This window comes from Miniopterus natalensis, chromosome 10 (genome assembly GCF_054644295.1).
Source record: "Miniopterus natalensis isolate mMinNat1 chromosome 10, mMinNat1.hap1, whole genome shotgun sequence".
NCBI classification, from domain to species: Eukaryota; Metazoa; Chordata; class Mammalia; order Chiroptera; family Miniopteridae; genus Miniopterus; species Miniopterus natalensis.
The window spans coordinates 61,651,961-61,672,049 of record NC_142090.1 but is presented as its reverse complement, the minus strand read 5'-3'; the positions used below and the strand labels follow the sequence as shown (position 1 = coordinate 61,672,049).

At 41.6% G+C, this 20,089-nt stretch overlaps 1 protein-coding gene across 4 annotated transcripts in view; it reads left to right on the top strand.

The window, feature by feature from the left end:
• Positions 1–20,089, top strand: part of SLC25A13 (solute carrier family 25 member 13) — a 168,923-nt gene that overhangs the window by 129,845 nt on the left and 18,989 nt on the right. For all 4 annotated transcript variants that reach the window (XM_087821169.1, XM_087821170.1, XM_087821171.1 and 1 more), the window contains exon 14: positions 13,586–13,726. In XM_087821169.1, coding sequence (XP_087677295.1) covers positions 13,586–13,726 — 141 coding nt within the window. The remainder of the gene's footprint in view (positions 1–13,585; positions 13,727–20,089) is intronic.

Genomic DNA, 20,089 nt, shown 5'->3' with positions numbered 1-20,089 from the left:
TGCCACAAGAATTTTTAAAACATGCAATACCTGACTAGTCAGAGGCACTGACCCCTTTCCCTTAGGTTCTCAAATTTAAAAAATGACAACAGCCAACACAACAATAGCCATCCAGTGTGAATGAATAAAAATTATGCCTTTTTCTTTTCTTCTTTTGGTCAAATTGACAAAAAGTATGTTTTTTGGTGTGCCGCAGAATTTTGGTAATTAGTTTATGTGTGCCACGAGATGAAAAAGGTTGAAAATTGCTGCCCTATGAAGTTGAAAATGTGAAACTTAATATTTGTAAAATGTGTAAACAGTGTAGCCTTTTTCTGCCTTACCCCGTAGTTAAGAAATTAAGAATAGGAAATTTCAATTTGGTGTCTGTCTCAAAAACAGTTAAGTGGTAAGAATCTATTTTCTTTCAAAGTTCTTAAAAATGTAATTACAGATTTTTTTTTTATTTCAGATCTTAATTTATACACCAAATCAAAGGAGAAAGTCCTGTGTTGCTTTATGTTTAGAGATGTATATTTATTCACAACCTAACTAGGTGTATGTTAGTTTGCTAGGGCAGCCATAATAAAATACCACAGGCTATGTCGCTTAAATAAGAGAAATTTACTTTCTCACACTTATGGAAGCTAGATATCCAAGGTCAAGGTGCTGCAGACTTGGTTTCTTCCAACGCCTCTGCTTTGCTTGCAGATGGCCATGTTCTTGCTAAGTCCTCACGTGGTCACCCCTCCATCTGTGTGTTGTCTATATTGTAATCTCCTCTTTAAAAGACTCCAGTCATATCAGATTAGGGCCCACTCATATGACCTGATTTTACCTTAAATTACTTCCTTAAAAGTCTACCTTCAAATATAGTCACATTCTGAGATGCAAGGTTAGGACTTCAACACATAAAATTTGGAGGGACACAGTTCAGTCCATAGCACTAAGGGTCAAGACAAAGGGGTTTTTTTCAGCTTGCAGGGTGGACTGATGACAGGAGAGGATGATACTCTTTCGAGGGCACCGAGTCTAATGCTTTCCGTGCAGAGCTGAAGGGAGCTATTGGCCACTGGGCCTCCTGCCCCTCAAGTTTGCCAGCTTCTCCATGGGGTTGGTCAGTGTCTGTCTTTATTACTTATGACTGCTGTTGGGCACTGCATTTTATTTAATGTATCCACCACTTCTTGCCAACTATCTGTTTTATACCTGTGATCTTTAGGTATGTTGATAATAACTGTACTACATACAAATTATTTGCATGTCTCCATTTAACACTGAGTTAGTAAGAGAGTAAACGGAAAACATGTAGAAGCCTAGATTTCTGAAGAAATCTTTATTTTCCAATATATTGAAAAAATCAAATAGCATCATCACTTGAGTATCCATTTTATATGTAATGAAAATCATTAGATATTTACTAGTGTAGACCTTTTTTGTAGTTACAAATTTACTCCTATCCAAATAATCAAAATAATGGATGTGGGTTTTTGTTTTAAAAAAAGTCATATTCCATAACTTCATATTAATCTATTTTTGACACATGTAAGCACACATTTTAGACTGTCAGTACGCAATTAGATATTCTTAGCACATGTCATTTGTGAAAAGCACTTTAAATCTAAGTACATTCAATTGAGCATAATTAAAATATCAAGATACATATTCTTCATATACATTTCGCCACTTAATTTTTTAAGTAGCTATAAGTATCTACCATGTGAATTCAAATTAAAGGGAGGTGATTAAATTACAGTTATAGTTAATGCTTTTAGTTTAAAATATAGCAGGAATTACACTATGTTAAAAAATACACTGCTGTTTTCTGTGGACGGCAGATTGATGACGAAATTGATTTTTTAAAATGCAAGACTGTAAATGTTCTCTGCATGTTCTCAAGACTTGCCTAGAGTGGTTTGGGAGCGGGGAGTCATAAGAAAGCATGCTTTTTCATCTTGTGGGATTTTTTGGACTCAACTCCCCAGGCCCTGAGAAAGAATGTTTGGGGATACTGTCTTGGTTAGTGAAGGAGTGTTGGAGGAAGGCTTGTTTAGCTCCTAACAGGTGAAAGAAAATGGTTTATGAGGAAATATGAACTGGAGTACCTAAACTGATCCTTTCGGTAATATATGTAGATATTTTACGCTGATATTTCATGTGGTTATCATAATGAGCAGCCAGCCTTGGCAAGTCATTTTCAAGGCACATATAACTTTAAAACATACTCAGTTCACAATTATTGGACCTAAAGTACATTAAGATCATTTTCGTGAAGGTCACTGTTCTTGGAGTGGAAAAATTGGGCAGTACATTAGGATGATGTTGCCTTCTCTAAGTATTTGATTTCTTGAAATTCTTGTTTTTAAAAATGAAATAGATACTTCACTTCCCACAGTCAAGTTACCTATGCAGAATCAGAGGTGTTAACAGTGAAGCAGATGATTAGACAGCATGGCAAGAGGAATTGGGGTGGCCGAAGTGTGAAAAAGAAACAAAGAAGTAAAGCTTACAGAAGCACCTGGACACCAGGCAAACGCTGTGATAGAAGCCACACTTCCTGTTCTTTGCAGACTGGCTATCGAGCCCATTTCAGGGAGGAAGAATCAGAAGAAAAAAAGCCTGTATTTTACTTCTAGCCATGAGGACTGTATCATGTGAAAGAGAGAGCATTTGGAAAGAATGATGCTTTGTGTCAATAGACCCCTATTCATATTGGAGAAGCCTGGTGCTTGGGTTTCCTGCTGACATAGTTGTAGCGTCCACAGTCCCATTTTTCTTTCTGGTTGCTCTCAGCCCTTCAGGATGCACAGGTGAATTCATGAAGATCTTGGACTTCAGGCAAGAATCACAACAGCTAAAACCGTCATATGGAAATGGGAACTTTCATTCGTATTGGTAGCAGAATGAGGCGTCCAGCATCCACTTGGGATAGCTTTAAAAGCTCCCCAGATTAGAAGTTGATCTTGACCATTCAGGGTAATTGTGTGTTTTTTTCATTTCTAGCAGTCGTGTTACCTGGTCAGAAGAATGCGTGCTGTGTGTCGTTTGCAGCAGTGGGGGACCTTTTGTGCTACACACAATTTAGTCTCCCTCTCAGTCGTTTTTGTGACAGTGGTTCGTATTTTCAAAGTGATTTGCCAGTACTGGGGCAGTCCACACCTGAATGGAACAGCAGAGACCAGTCCCACTAGCACACTGTGGTGAAATACGCCAGTTACCCATCTGGCCATTGTCATTTTTACCAGCTCCTGTGGTGGGGCATGACTAACCATTTCTCAATAACAAAGTATTTCAAAATTAAAAATGCCTACAATTTATTAAATGTTAGTTTAAATTTAATTATAATTTTATTATATTGCCCATCACTCACTTAGGTGTGTTCTCTCCACCCCCCCATTTTTTTTACCTGATAATAGCTACTTCCTACTAATCCTCAGTATAACTGTGCTTTCCTCAAAAAGAACATTTAGCTTACAGGTTCCTAGGGAAAGAAAAATTTGAGAACTCATTCGTACTGGCATTAAAGGAGTTTGGTAAGTTAGGTTTGCCTAAATAGAGTTGTCATATATTTATTAATAGTAATCAATACTGTTGATTGAGCATTATAGCATGTTAGGGACTGTGATAAGTGCTTCAGGTATGTTTTTAATTAACCCACACATAACCCTGTAAATAACAGCTAAGATATGTGCTCCATGAGGGTGGGGGCCTTTGTGGTCTTGTTCGCACCTGCTGTAGAGTTGGCACACAGTCTGTACTTGTTGAAAGCATGAAGAGCATTAATGTCAGTGCCCATTTTACAGATGACAAAAGTTTGGAGTGGGTAGGTTAAGAAGTTAGCCAAAACCTAGGCTGTCAACCACAGTGCCATACTCACTCCCAGCAGTGCCCCCATTTCTTGACCCGTTGCTCTGTGTCAGTCACCACCACGCTGGACAGTTGGTACTTCCTGCCTTATGTAGTCCTCACAGTGAGTCTGAATTGGTGTAATTTCCGTCGTCCAAATGAGAAATCTAAGTCTTAGCAAGTTTGAGGAACTGCCCAAGGTCACGGACAAGGGAATGATAAAGCCTGACTTAAAATTCAGGTCTGTATGACTCCATTGCTCCCATCCTGAGCCACTGTGCTATATTTAGGCAAAACCCACACCAGTATAATTACTTTGTAAGCCTATTTGAATGAAATTAAAAGTACGTACTAGGTATATATGCCTGAATGGGAACTATTCCTCAAGGATTCAGACTTGGCATGAGTTAGGGATTTACTACCTAAGGACTTAGGGCTTCCTTATAATTTATTGCCAAATCTACAAAGAAAAGTTCGATGCATCTAATGAAAGTCTAATATATTGGACCTGGGGGGGAAAAAACCTCTTCCATATTTCTTGATGTACTTTAGTGTCTCTGAATCATTTATATCTTCTAGACAGAGTCTCTTCAAGTCAGGAATTCAAGTCCAAGTGATCAGATTAACCCAAGATTCAGGCAGATATTCAGTTTAAACAAGAAAGAAAAAAACTGAAAACAAATCCGTTTTAAAGCACAGACTTTTTGATACTCAGCAAATGAACAGATGGTTCTGAGCTTGGGTTAGGAATCAGGTCAGCCTTGGGTTCAAATTCTTTCTCTTCTTTGGACAGAATTCTGTGCTTTTGTGTCATCATGTTGAGTGGCAGGTGGGAAGGAACACTGGAGTCCTCTACTGGGCTATCTTTCCCTCTGCTGGGAGAGACCTCATAGATCAGGAACCATGCTTTGAAAAATATAGACATTGCAAAAAATACTCACAAAACTGGTCAGAGAGAATTCCCTTACTAGCCATTGATTTTATGCAATAATCTTGGCCTCCCGTTTTACCAGGGTACTTTTAGACTCTTACATTCTTCCAGCTGGTGGGACCTCTTAGTTTAACTCTGAGTTCTATAAATAAAGAGTAAAAAGAACAACTCCTGAAGCAAGAATTGATACAAGCTGGAGACCCTCCCAGAAAGATGGATTAACTATTCTGCCTCAGAGTCTATGGGACTGATGCAGAAATGGATCAAAACCAGCCCCCTAGTCCAGATTAGGAAACCACGGTGACACAGGATGCTCCCAGATACGTGAGTTGAGCAGAAAGGGACTCCTAGCTACAGATAGAAAGGGATCTGCTCTACCATTGATCGCGCCACTGAACAGCACTTATACCTTTTCAAGGAATTCAGTGACCCTACATATATCGATTTTTAAAATTTATCTAGTCTTGGATTACATTTTTATAAATCACTGACTGTAAATGTGTGTTAATGTGTACTGATGCAAGATTCTCCACATGACTTTTTGTTCAGAATTTTCCTGTCTTCACACATCTTTAAGAAACCTTGTTGAGATTTTATTTAGGAAGATTGCTTTGAATTTTAAATGAATTTATAGAAAAATTAACACCTTTACAACATTTGACTGTTACATTCATTTATAGGAAAATTGACATTTTTTTTACATTTGCATTTTAAATTCATTTACTGACAAATTGACAACAACATTGAACTCCTGGCCTAAGTATAATACTTGTTTCTCTAGTATTCAAATACTTATATCTCTTTAAAAAAATCTGTATTTGTTTTCATTTTAATTGCATACATTTCATGTTAGGTTATTCCATAATAATGCCACTTACAAAACAATGTTAATGTGAGAGATATTTTGGTATAGCAGTTCCATATTTTTCCTCTAAAGATATATAGTTATAGTTGGGGGGGGGGTTTGTTGGTTTTTAAGGTTATTTTTATCCTCACGGAGGATATATTTCTGTTGATTTTAGAGAGAGAGGAAGGAGGAAGGGAGAGAGAAAGAGAAACATTAATCTATTGCCTCTTGTACGTGCCCGACCTGCAATTGAATCTGAAACCTAGGTGCCCTGGCTAGGAATCGAACCCGCAGCTTTTGGTGTACAGGGATGATGATGCTCCAGCCAACTGAGGCACCTGGCCCGAGTGATATATAATGTTTTTGACTGAACAGGTTCCTGTTAAAAAAAAAAAAAAGCCATATATATATGTGTATATATGGCCACACTGATGCTAATATTGAAGACTGATCGAGTAAGCAATAAAATGTCCTTGTTCAGAACCTCACCTACAGTTCTTTGCACACAGTAGGCTCTTAACAGAAGACCTGCTGCCCAGCTGCCTGTGCCCTGTCCCCTGGGGCAGGGGCAGGGGCAGGGAAGCAGCCTAAGCGGTGTGTAGGCACTGCCTGCTGGGCCTCCGTTTGTTTTGAGTTGAGGGGTGGAATGCATGAGCAGCCGCACTGGGCCCCTCTTCAGGTGTCACTATCTACTGCATCTTTTGTCTGCGTTGCAGGTCAGACTAACTTCACCGTAACCCCCTGTGGGGGCCAGAATATAATGTTACTCTCGATTCCTGGGTCTTTGGTTGTCATTGATTTGGTTTATGCTTCAGATCTTTAGTCATGTCTCCTTGTGCGAAATTCTGATCTATTGGATTTTTTTTTTTTTTTTTAATCTTTAAAGCATAAATAGTAAGAACAACTACCAGTGACCAGTTTCTGCTCTGAAACAAAATTATCCCCCAACTCTGTGTCACTAAAGCAAATCTGCAGGCTTCCAAAACTCTACCTTCCACACCACCTCCTCCCCTGCTCACAACTGCTGTTTTGCTTAATCATAACATAATTATCCCCAGCTCTGCTTTGTCTTTTTCACTGTCCCCTACATCTTTTCTCCTTATAACCCTCAATAAATGTTCAACCTACCTTGCTTGCTCCCATAAATGACTGCTGTTCTCCCTCTTTCTCTTCTCTGGAATCTGTAGATGACATAAACTCTCTCTAATTCCTTGGCATCCAGTTTCCCATCTTGCCAGTCACCGATCACTCCGTGTGCCGACTTCGCCCCTCTGGGTCAGCGGACGTTGTTGGACATTGTTGGACATTGTTGGTCATTCATTGTTGGCCTTCTCTCTCTGGAAGCCCGTCCTTGGCTTCTGTGCCTGGATTGCTCTACACTGGTGTGTAGCAGAGGTTTCTCATCATCTCTTAGGTGCTTCATGTTCTTCCCACCCCATATAAGGTGCTGCCTTCAGTTAACTCAAAGGTGGGGTGACACCCTCATCCGTGTCTCAGGCTTTAACTCCCAACTCCCCTTCCATTGCCTCCTGGATGTGTCTTGTATCCCTGTAGTTCCCTTTGTTCCTGTTACACAGGTGCAGAAACTTTGGCCTTACCCTTTCTTTGGCCTTACCCACTTCCTTTGTCCCTAACCCTGTTGATCTATCTCTATTGCATCTATTTCTCACCCACCCCACCCACTCCCTTATTACCAAGGTAATTGTTCTAATTGTGGTCTCTTTTTTTTAACCTCACCTCAGTGCTAAAACCTTAATTGTTATTCCTGCCTTGGGGCTCTCCCTCCCTAAGAAACTCTCCCCTCTGCTGGCCTGTCTTCTCTCTGGGGACATTTACCAACTCTGCTCCCACCACCGGTGCACACGAAGGCCCCATCTCCAGAATGCAACCCCCTTCTTCAGAGCAGCATTCTCGGCCTTCCATGATTTGTCCCCAGTAGTTGAGTTTTCAGCCACCCTTTTTCATGCTCCTCCCATGCCATCTAAAGCAAATGGCCCGGCCCATCCTTCTTACTGCCAGGATAAGTAGTGTAAGCTCAGGCTCTGGCATCCAGATCCAGCTCTGAATCCGGGCTCTGCCTTCCTAGCTATGTGACCTCAGGCAAGTTATATAACCTCCGTCACCCCTTTCAGCCTCGGTTTACTCACTTATAAAAACTGGAATTATATTACTAGTTACCTTATGATGTGATGAGGACCCAAGAGAAAATTCTTACAAAGCTCTTAGCACAATGCCTGCTGTACATTAGTCGGCACCTAATAAATGCTAGTGAATGATCATGTTGGCCTTACCATGATTATCATCCCTATCAAAATTTCACTGGACAGGTGTGGTTCTGGGTCTGTTTACCTGTAAGTGTGAGAAGCTCTTGTCACTGTGCCTTTGTGGCATTCTCTGCCTTGATTACCTGGATCCTAATCTTATTTCAGTCACCAACTGTGTGTTATCTTCTTACATGTTTTACCACCTCCCCAGGTTATCCCAGCCAACAGAAATCTTGCCCTCCTTTGAGTTGCCATGGTCCTTTGTCTGGACCTTAGCTCTTATCGTATACTGAATTATAATTATCTTTTCTCATGTGCCTTTTTCTCTATTCATAAGGCTTGTATTTATCGGACTCAGTAGAAAACCCTTTCCTCTGCTTGCTGGCTGTGTAGACCTGGGTACATTGCTGTATTAGTTTGCTAGGGCTGCTGTAACAGAATACCACAGACTGGGTAACTTAACATAAATTTATTTTCTCATGGTTCTGGCAGCTGGAAGTCTAAGATCAAGGTGTCAGCAAGTTTAGTTTCTTCTGAGGCCTCTCTCCTTGGCTTGAAGATGGCCATCTTCTCTCTCTCCCCTGAAATGGTCTTTTCTCTGTGCACATAGGTGTCTGTATCTTAGTTTCCTCTTGTTATACAGACACTAGTCACACTGGATTAGGATCCACCCATATGACCTCATTTTACCTTAATTACCTCTTTGAAGGCCCCATCTCCAAATAAAATCACATTCTGAAGTACTGAGAGGTAGTACTTCAATGTGTAAATTTTGGTGGAACACAATTCAACCCAGAACAGTTGTTTTAATCTTTCTATGCCTCCATTTCCTCTTATGTAAAATCAGGGAAAAAATACCTCTTGAGCTGACTGGAGATCTATATGTAATACATGCAAAGCGATACCCTGATAGTGCATAATGGATGCTTAATGAATATTTATTCCTTTTACTCCTCTATTTCAATCTCCTTGAGAACAGAAATGCTTTCTCCCTCATCTTGCGCCCTCCCAGTTCCTAGGACAAACTTCAAACACGATTGCTTATAAATATTTGGTGAATAAACATATGAATGAATGATTAGGTGGCAGGAATGAGTCTGCAGTAGGGTGTGCATTTCTCTTTACATGGGGCCAGATGCTGGGTAGTAACTAGAATTTCAGTAACAAAGAATATTCCAAGAAACCTGTGGAGAAGTCAGTGTCCCCACTGTAAATATAATAAGCCACACAGAGCCAGTTCTAGTATGGAAAATCTTCCCCCATCCTACTTGCCTCAGACTCCAGAAAGTCACAGGGAAATGATTTGTGACAAAATTGCACACACACACACAAAAAAAACCCAGAATCTTCACACAGCCAGAGCTCTCGAGTGATGAGGGACACAAAGACATGGCGCACAATAGGTGTTCCTGTCCTCGGATTTAGCTGTCTTTGATCTCTGCAAAGGAGGGACCTGGGCAAGGTACTGTGAATGGATAATAGACCAGGAGCCAGAAGAGCAGCAGGCAGTGTGCTCAGTGATCAAGTCGTGGTGATGCCCAGACACCGTGCATCGGGTGATAAGCATCTTCTCTTGGTGCCTTGGAGTCTCATTTCCTCCAGCTTGACTCCAAAGGACCCATTCATCTCTGGCACCTTCACAGTGTGTCACTTGGAGTCTATAGGTTCTTTCTTCCTGAGCCCACCAGAGGTAACAAGTACATCATTATCACTACACTCTTTCTTCCCACTGTTTCTGTTCCCCGCAGTTCTCCGGGTGGATTTGGCTTTTGTATCTACCTTAGTGATTAGAATTCACTTTGTTGTGCTGAAAGAACTGGTATCTATCGTTTGGCTTGAGGTTAGAGAGTTGAGTATAAGTTCTTATTTTATTGTATATTATGTTCACTTTTATAGGTATTCATAAAGATACAAGAAATGAAAAAGACATCAATTCTATCTATACCAAAGAATTATACCCTTTAGTAATGGTACCACTTAGATAAGTATAAATAGTTTATTATGAGATCAGATGTAAAACATATAAAAGTTACTCTGTGAAAGAGTGTAGAAAACTGGAATTTGAAATCACAGCTTTAAATAAGCCCCATAAGGCAGTCTTAGCATTGAAAGGGACCCTAGAGATGATGCAGTGAACTAAACTGAACCTGAACTCTGCACAGTTTATCACGTAGGAACACTTTTCAAAGGGCAGATGCAGAAATTCTCATTTAATTTGTCTGGGTTAGGGTCTAGAAGTCATTACTTTTTTAAAAAATTTATTGTTGATGGTATTACAGATGTCCCCATTTCCCCCCAACTTTGCCTCCTTCCACCCCGCCCCCACCCCACTCCAGGCCTTCTTCACCTTATTGTCTGTGTCCATGGATCATGCATATATGCATATATGTTCTTTGGTTAATCTCTCCCCTTCCCCTTCCCTCTGAGATCTGTCAGCCTGTTCCATGCACCCATGTCTCTGGACCTATTTTGTTCATCAATTTATTTTATTCATTAGATTCCACATATAAGTGAGATCATGTGATATTTCTCTTTCTCTGACTGGCTCATTTCATTCAGCATAATACTCTCCAGTTCCCTCCATGCTGTCCCAAAGGGTACGAGATCCTCCTTTTTTACAGCCGCATACTATTCCATGGTGTAAATGTCCCACAGCCTTTTATCCACTCATCTACTGTTGGGCACTTGGGCTGTTTCCAGATCTTAGGTATTGTAAGTAGCACTGCTGTGAACAGAGGGTGCATAGATTCTTTCTGATTGATGTTTGGGGCTGCTTAGGTTATACAGTGGGCCCTCGGGTTTCGAATGTGATCCGTTCCGGAAGCCCGTTCGAGTTCTGAAAGGTTCGGAAACCGAGGGATCACAGCTGACAGCTGGGCCTCAGGACCTTGCCCTTAGCGGGAGCCGCGGGGCACGTTCCACTTCCGAGGCATGTTCGAAAACCGAAGAAGCATTTCCTTCAGGGTTTATGGCATTCCTAACCCGAAATGTTCGTCAATGGAGACGTTCAAAAACCGACATACTACTACTGTATCCCTTGACATGCGATCACTGGTCAAACGGCAGCTCCATTCTTAATTTTTTGAGAAACCTCCACACTGTTTCCACAGTGGCTGCTCCAGTCTGCATTCCCGCCAGCAGTGCGCTAGGGCTCTAGAAGTCATTATTTTTAAAATCTCTGTAAGTGATTATGTAACATTCAGCCAGGAAGGAGAACCATCCATTTAGGAGCTAGAGGACATGAAACCAACTGCTGTGTGTTGAGCACTGTGCTGGCTGTAACACAGCCACCATCTCTGATCCTCATAAGAAGTGAGCTAGTTTGACAAACAGGACAGGGGTTCAGTCTTCACCCGTGACACTCGCTGCCTCCTTCCCGCCCTTGGCAGTGCTTGGTGAGTATGCATTGAATTCCTGTCTCTTCTTCAGAAGATCAGTGTATGCCGACCACTTTCCTTTCTGCTCTTGGTGGGCATGGTCTTACCCACTTCTGAGCTTTCAAAAATCAGTCTCAGGCTAATTCCAGGTCAGCAGACCTTCTGAGCAATTCTGCCACCATAAAGTGATTTTTTATTTTTGTTCATTTTTGCAACTCGAGAGCGCAGGTCCAGAAGCACAAAATAATCTTTACTGTGCCCTTAGCACTGTCACTAGGTCAGGTCCATTTTATCTCTTCCTCCTGACATACTTAACTCCCTTCCTGTCATGTGGAGAGGGAGGTGCAAACCGAGGAAATACAGACAGGCAAGGGCTGGTCTGCCTGCCTGCCCACAGGTTGCAGCAGCAGGAGCAAAGCATGCTGTTCTGGGGTCAGGGGAGTGGGAGCAGAATGTCTTTGTGTGGACCAGAAGAACACACCAGCCTCTAGGTGCATTGTCTCACCCTCCTTTCCACTTTAGAAGAGTCTTTTTTGGGCCTTTTGAGGAATCCAACCCAGATTTTTTTCTACCAAGATTGTTTGGTCCACTCCTTAAGCCACCTCAGCAAGATGAAGGTGATCGGCAAAACACAGCAGAAGCACGTACGGAGAGGCAGTCTGTGTGGTAGTCTAGACTGCCTTCTAAACAGTTGTAATGTTCAGTGGAGAAAAGGAAAACCTCAGTGTTTTTAAGAACAAGTGCGTCTTGATTAAGGTATTAAGTTGGCAAAAGTGGAAAAACAATTTGACTGAGAGAGTTAATGAATGAACGGATACATTGCCATGTATATTAAATAGGTTATGCAGAAGTATTTATTTTTCCTTTTAGAAGCAACACATGATCTATGTAGAAGAAATAAAAAACACAGCAGAAAAGAAAATAAACCATTTGTAATCTACCACCTCGGAAGCACTACACTGGTGTGTCTCTCCCACGTGATGTTAAGGCATATCTGGGGGGAGGTGTGCATGCATTTAAACACAGAAGAGTTTTCACTCCACATCATATAGTGAACATTTCCCACAATATTTTCATTGGCAGGATAGACTCTCATGGCACGAACATACTCAAATTCGTTTAATCCATTCCTTACCATTGTATATTTGTGTTGTTTCTAATTTTTATTTCTAGGTATTATAAACAGTACTTCAAAGACCATTCTTGTAGCTGGTTTTGATTAGTATAGGCCATTTTGTCCGGGCGTATACATTGGTTAATAGGATCAAAAGCTCTAGCAAGAAGTAGTTTTGAATGATATTGACCTAAATTGTGCCTGTTACCGTGATGGCAGCTCCTAAGCAGTAAAATATCATTGCTATGACTGTGGTCTAGTTTGGTGCATTTGCTACATAATAGAGATTCTAAACTAAAACTGTGTGTCAACCTTAGTTTGAATGATATAAAAATTTAATATATTTGTGACAAGGAATAACAAGTTGAAGTACAGTAAGAAAGAATGTAATTGCGTATGATAAATACAGGCTTAGCTTCAAAATAGCTAGCTTAAAATTTCCCTTATAGTGCACTTTAAAGATTTCCACTGATGATCTCGGAGGTGTGGCACCCAGCCATTGCTGGAATGAAATAACACACGTTGTTCAAAGTTTGGGCCATAATTGATTTAATGCATATTTTTACTACTTTGACATTTATCTTATATGAAAAGAGTAATTCTATACACAGGTAATACATAAATAAAATTATAATAATATGTAACTCCAGAAAATAGTGTCTGATGATCGGCCTGATTTTTTTAGAAGAAAAAAATAGCTTTCATCTAAGTTTGCATGTTTCCTGGCCATGTGTGAATCGTTGACGAAACCATGAAGTCCATCCTGGGAGAACCGGTGTCCGCCCTGTGCCCTCCTATTCTGACAGGCAGATCTGTGTCTCTTCGTTTCGATACTGTTTGATTTTCATTTTATTCCTGCCTTTGTGCCCTTGGCTTTGAGCTCTGGGATGGTAGTCCATTGCCCTTCAAGGAATCTTTGTCATTTTAAGATGAGGACTCTGGTGAGGCCAACAGAAGTCTCTCTGTTTTCACAAAGTCTCTGGTCTTTGCCCTCTTTCAAACTCACATGAAGGAGGTAGGACCTATTTACCCAGGGCCCCTAGGCAGTGACTGTGTCTTGATTCGAACTCACAATCACCGTTTTAATTGATGGGACAGGGATTGAAACTGCAGTCTCTTGAGGGTGGAATATTCAGAGCTCTGTTGAGGATGATCACTCACCTCTTGTTGAACTATTTTACCATGACCCTGCGTTGATAATACATTTTTTATTTTTTTCCTTTTTAGGCAGGAGGTTCCCAGGTGATCTTCACAAATCCATTGGAAATCGTCAAGATCCGTCTACAAGTGGCTGGGGAAATCACCACTGGTCCCCGAGTCAGTGCGCTGTCTGTCGTAAGGGACCTGGGGCTCTTTGGGATCTACAAGGTAACTCTCCTTTTGGTTATTTATCTGACTGCTCACCCCCTAAACTAGTACCTGCTCACCAGCATGAAATTGATTCCTCACATTTCTACCCCTGGAAAAGACATCCTGCTGCAGCCCATAGGGCACCTTCATGCCAGTTAGAAGGAGGTGCCCCTTCCTGCCATCCACCAAAAAGCTGGCCTTAGAAATACGGACAACTGTGATGCGAATGACGCCCACTGGCGTTGTTCAGTGCACAGCTCTTTGCAACAACACTGGCTTTGTTATTGATACAAAATTCCTAATTCTTGGTTCCTCCATGAAGGACGGATGCAAGGACCACAGGTCACCATCTCTCAGGAGCTATGCTGAGCTCAGTTTAAGGGGAAGCCCACATCAGATCAAGAATTTATGTTCTGACCCTATATATCCCAGCCCTATCCATATGTATGGCTTGTCATAATTATGTTGAATCTTAACTATTTTTCCTTTAGAAAATAGTTTTTCAGAATGATTGGAAAACCAAACTTTTAGAAAATTCTTAAAATTTGTTATTCATACTTCTCTACCAGAAGAAGGTATAATTGGATATACTAGAACCTGCTTTGTATATGCCCAGCTATGACGCTTTAGTCAAACATGAGGTTGTCATCATTTTTCAATGAGAAGAATAAAAAAAATGTTTCATGGCCAACTTGAATAAGTAAACTTTTAGGGATATAAGACGAGAAGGCCACTGACTACTTAAAATAGCTTTCATATATTTACATAGAAGTAAATACAATTACATTATATAAAACCAGTACTGCTTTTTTCCTATACACACATATCAAGAAATATTTTTTTCGGATTCTTCCTATGACTTCTGAACCATGTTCTTGATCAGCACTTGATCCACTGTGTGACTCAGCCATTCACCTGGGTTTGCAGTGTTTCGTTTTTATTTCAGGCTGGCAAGACGTGGCACTTCTGCACTCTCTGGACAGTTTTGTCCCTGAAAGCCTTACCCCACAGACATATAACATCAGGGCAGCTGTTTCCTTCCTTCCTATTCCCAGTTCATCCTGTGTGGATATAACTGGTCCCACAATGTAGCAACTTACTCTACTGCTTTTTAGAATGAACTTTAAATGCCTTGTTTTGATATTCCACACAGCCTTTGTGAGATCCCACCCCCAGGTGAACTTTTTTAACCTTTCCTTTTTAACTCATGTTTGCAGGTAACCTTGGTACACATCAGTGTTAGTAATAATGAGGTTGTTTCAGGCAAATTTGCCTTCCCCATACTTCTCAGAGTCAAGTGAGGTGAAGAGTAACCCATGATCTGAGACTTTGTAAGGGTCAGATATAATGTGACACCTTCTTTTCTGGGGTTAGTTTTAAGGGTGGTGGAGAACTTGCCTTATAGTCTGGAATCTGTGGTGCTCTGGAGTGAACATGCTGATTTTCCAAAATAGCACCTTAAACGCCCAGTCTGTGAGTGTTTGCAGATTGAGCTGTTTCATTTACCAAATTATTATCCAGCTGTAAGAAATACACAATATTGTCATGAGGCAGAGCATTGATCATTTTGAGAAGAAAAAAAAAAATCAGCTCCTTTTCTAAATGATTAGGCTCTTGCAGACTAGAACATGATGTAGCAGCATGTCATTTTGACAAGATGCCAAGTAGTCTTTCAACAGGTTGTCTGGTTAAAAAACACTTAGGTACCATGGCTACTGAAATGTCTAGATGGATAAAATGGTAAAAACTTGTTTGCTGACTCGGAAACAGAGACTGTTCAACTACCTGCAAATGATACAAAACTGAAACGTAGTCCTTTTCATCTTCACAGAGTTTCATAATCTTAATCCCCTTTAACACCCCCTGGAAGTCGTTGGTCTCCTGATTTTGTAGTTAGGAGAACAGAGGCTGCCAACGATAGTATCTGAGCTGGAATTGAGGCTCAGAAGTTTCTTGTTTCCACTTTTGTGCTAAAATTGCTTTCCTGAAATGAGCAGGATTGCTCAAGTTTGAGCAAGAGACCTCTCCCATATAAAGTTAGTTTAATTACTAGTCTGGTGGTTTAATCTAGTTCAGAGGCATTCCTCCGGGCTTGGTGCTGCTTTGGGTGAACTGGTAATTACCAAGGGAAATGGCTGGCACTTTGAGCTTCTGGAAACTTGATTTCACTGCAAGAGAGTGATCTGGGAGCCCCCTCCTTTCTGCAGGTCATTGGTGTCCTCAGCTAAATTCACTGAGACCTGTGAGCCTGGACTTCATTCATCAGAGTTCAGCGCTCCACTCGGTTCAATTAGTCTTTATTGCCTCCCTAGGTTATTTATCATTTATGTCATCCCAGCTTCCAGCCTCAGGTTTGGTTTTCTGTGACTCTTTTCTCCAGACTCCCCCAACCTTACCCTACTCCTCCTTGGTCAGAAATCACATTAGCAATTCAACATCCATCATTTTAGGGGCATCACAGCTTTAGCTTTGCTGTGTCCTTGATGTTTTTGTTTTAGGATAGCACTTTTTAGTAATAAAGCTCTTCACTAGTTCTTAGTTGAGTAGAAAGATGCAAGTGACCTGGAGTGACCTAAGACCTTTAAACCTGCCTGGTATGCATCCCTCCACGTGGGTCTTCAAAAAGAGGACTGCTGTCCTAGTTTTAGTTGGGACAGGTCATCTGCATTCTCCTTCCCAGGGTCCTTTTGTTTGCCATTGTTAACATGACAGTGTGGGGCCCAGGAGGGGAAGTAGTTGGCTCTGTGTTGTATGTTTAGACCTGCGGTGCTTAACCTCCCCTAAATTGGACTTAACCTGGCTTTCTATTTTCTCCTGAATTGACTTGCAAAATACCCCACCGTTCTGTGACTTCCCAGTGAATGGCAATTAGAATACTTGCTTTAGGAATATATTTACAACTGAAACAAAAGTGGATGTGGTAAACATTTCACATTCCTCGGGTTAGAAATAGTTGTAGTGAACCCTGTAAACAAAGCCCCCCTCCTTTGGTAACTTTTAGAGAGGTTTGGTTGCAGCAGGGAGAAGGTAGGTGATTAAAGCAAAGGCAGGATAATAAACTGCCTTTGAAAGAGCTTTTTGAATGTAATGTAGTTTTTAAAAATCTGCAACTATACTGCTTTTCTTAAGAATACATGAGGATATGTTTCCCTTTCTCTTAGGTAAGTTTGGTTTTATTACATAAGCCCCTAGCGCATAAGATATGTAAAATAAATTGTCATAGAAAAGACATTGGTATACATGTACTTGCGAATGTTCTTTTCCTATAGGAACCAACAGAGCTTTAATGAGGAGTTGGATCACACCTTAGGAATGAAATGAAACATATTTAACATTGAATGTCAGCACAACTAAAGTAGGTTAAGAGGTGCTTCACTAAGGAGCAAAGGGACAGTTTCCATATCTTTGAGGTCAAGAAATGGGCAGGGAAGCAATGACAGCTAGGATCCGTCACGCATTGTTGAAAATCATTTTCGGATTGTGCTCCGACGGGGCACATTGGCTGCAGTGTGGGAATATGGGCTCTGTCTTCTGTGTTCTAACCACAGGCCTTTGTCCCACTGCATTCGAGAGGATTCAGGCATTTTTCCAACCACATAAGAAGGTGTTGTGCATGTGTGTTCATTCATTGTGTGTGTGTCAATGACTCCTTGGATCTACTGTCTGTAAAATCAGGAAGTAAGCATGATATACATTTTTTATTATTCTGCTAGTTATCTCAGAGGGATGTCATTTGTTTTTGTGTGTGTGGTAGGGGGGGATTAGTAAAATACAAGTTTATGTTTCAAAAAAGTCAATTCAGAAATATCTGAAAGTAAAATTCTCTCTCCCCCTTACCTCTCCATTGTCTCTTCAAAGGATAACTGCTGCTTGTGTTTTTTATATCTTTAAGAAAAGAAAACCTTCTTCTTAGAGCAATATTTACCTCTCTCCTCCCTTCCTCTCTTTTTCTCTGTATATCACTGATTATACCCATATTAATATCACTCTTATGTATGCGTGTTTTAACAAAAATGGAATCTTTCTAAATACACTATATATCTTAAAGCTCTTTCCTCATTTTATTTAATAGCCACGTAAACATTTTTAAAGTATTTTTTAAGCAATTTCCTACTGCTGGGTGTTTATATTGTTTCTAATTTGGGGATATTACAAGCAATGACAGTGGGAATATCCCTGCATATATTTTGACATACTTTAGTGAGTATATACCAATGATAAATTTTTAGCAATGAAAATGTTAGCTCGTGAGGCATGTGCATTTTTTAGTGTTAGTAGATTTTTGTCAAACTGCATCTGTTTATCAATGTTATCTTGGTAACATATAAGTACGTAAGAATTATTTCTCAGCTTAGCACCTTTAAAATAATATTCATTTTATGAGCTCATGGCCCCACATGAAGAAAACACCTGTTGAGTCATCAGTTTGCAGCCATGCTGCCTCGCTGATTTTCTAACACCAAGGGACATTATATGGTTTGACAACCGCCACAGCGGCAGTTCTCTCCCTTCTCCTCCCACCTTTGACTTTCATCCGGACCTCTGGGCAAGCCTCCTCATGGGTTCATTTTCACTCCTGACTCTCCCAAATCCATTGGCCCCACAGCAGCCGGATTGATCTATTTAAAATGTGAATCAGATTAATTCATTTACTCAACACAGTGCTATTGAGACCTGACTGTATGCCCTGTTCTAGCCATTTAGGGTGTGGCTGTGAAATCCAAGCCCCTGCTCACGCTTTGGTGGGTAGCAGAAGTCAGCCATTGAGATAACAAATATATGACATCGGTTGGTGCTAAGACCCTTGATGAAGGAGAAGGCAGAGTAGGGCCGAGGCAGGCGAGAATTGGGGGAGGGGCATCTTAATAGGGTGGCCAGGAAGGCCTCTCGGATGAGATGACACTTGAGCAGAAACCAGTGTGCCCTACAGAAACTGTATGTCTTGCCCAGTGGCTTCCTGCTCACCTAGAACAGAAGCCCAGCTCCCTCCCTGCTGGCCTCTCCTCCCCGCCAGCCCGCCTCTCTCGGGGCTGCCCGGCTGCCTTTCCTGCCCTCAGATGCTCCAAGCTCATTCCCTCTCACTTCTCAGTCTGCTTGAAGGCTCTGCCCCTCACCTCGTAGCTCAACAGATGCCTGCTCAGAAAGACAGCCAGGTCACTCGCTGTCACACCCCCTCTTCCAGGTCTCTAGTGGCACCTGTTGCCATCTGATAGACTTCTCTGTTTGTGTGTCTTCTTATCTAGAGTGTAATTTCATACCAGAGGCCTGGCTTGTTCACTGTTGCTTGTAACAGTTTCTGGCACACAAGTAGACATTTGATAAGTATTTGTTGAGCCCGTGAAGGGTAAGCAAAAGCCGCGTGTTTCCAAATTATGAACAAGGATATTAGAGCACCGAAAGTGAGTGAATTGGCAAGTATTGGCCCAAGAAGCCCATGGTGTTGGGGAAGTGGAATGCAAAGAAAGGAGCTAGTTATATGCGAGATCGCTTTGCCAGCTTCAGGCTCCAATTCATTCACCCAGCGAGCCCTGTCCTGGGGATATGAAAGTGAATCAGTAACGCATGGTTTTGTAAGAATTTACCGTCTCCTGGGGCAGTCAGACAAGGAAACAGATCCGTGGAATACAGCACCTGTGTGACAGAAGAGCTGTCAAGGGGTGTGCACAGGGTTCCAAGGGAGGGGGAGCTGACTCATAGCAAGGCCAGGCAGGCTCTCGAAGGGGAGACGGCCTTAAAAGATCAGTCATAGTTAACGAGGGAGAGGGGCAGGCAGACAGCATGATCACGTTTGTGCTCCAGTGTGGAGAATGTGGGAGAGCAAGACTGCAGGCTGGGAGGCCAGCCGGACCATATTGGCTGGGTTGGCATTGACCTAAGCTAGGGCCGTGATGGTGGGGACAGAGGGGCCAGTCGATGTATTTGAAGGATGTTTGAGAGTCAGTCTCACAAAGTCTTGGAAAATGATTGGAAGGTAAGAAGTGAAGGAAGATTAAAAGGTGACTCTTGGATTCCTGGCTTGAGCATCTGAATGGATGGTGCTACTTTAAATTTTAGAATTTCATAATATTTGTGAAGCTGCAAGGAACCTAAAAAGACCTCCTATCTGACATCTCCTTTAGAATTGAGGAAGAGAAGCCCAGAAATCTTAGGAAATTTCACTGGGCGGCTTAGGTAGGATGGGGCAGGGCTAAGACAGGCCGTCCCCTGACTCCCTCCCCAGCGTGTCCTTGCTCTGCCGTGTTGCATGGGGGACAAGGGCCTGTCCAGGGGATGGGGAATAGAGACGCTCTTTCTACGGTCGTCTGCACGCATGAAGCTGTGACAGAGGGCAAGGACTCCAAGCTAATGGGATACCAGCGATGGGACTCAGAGACCACCTGC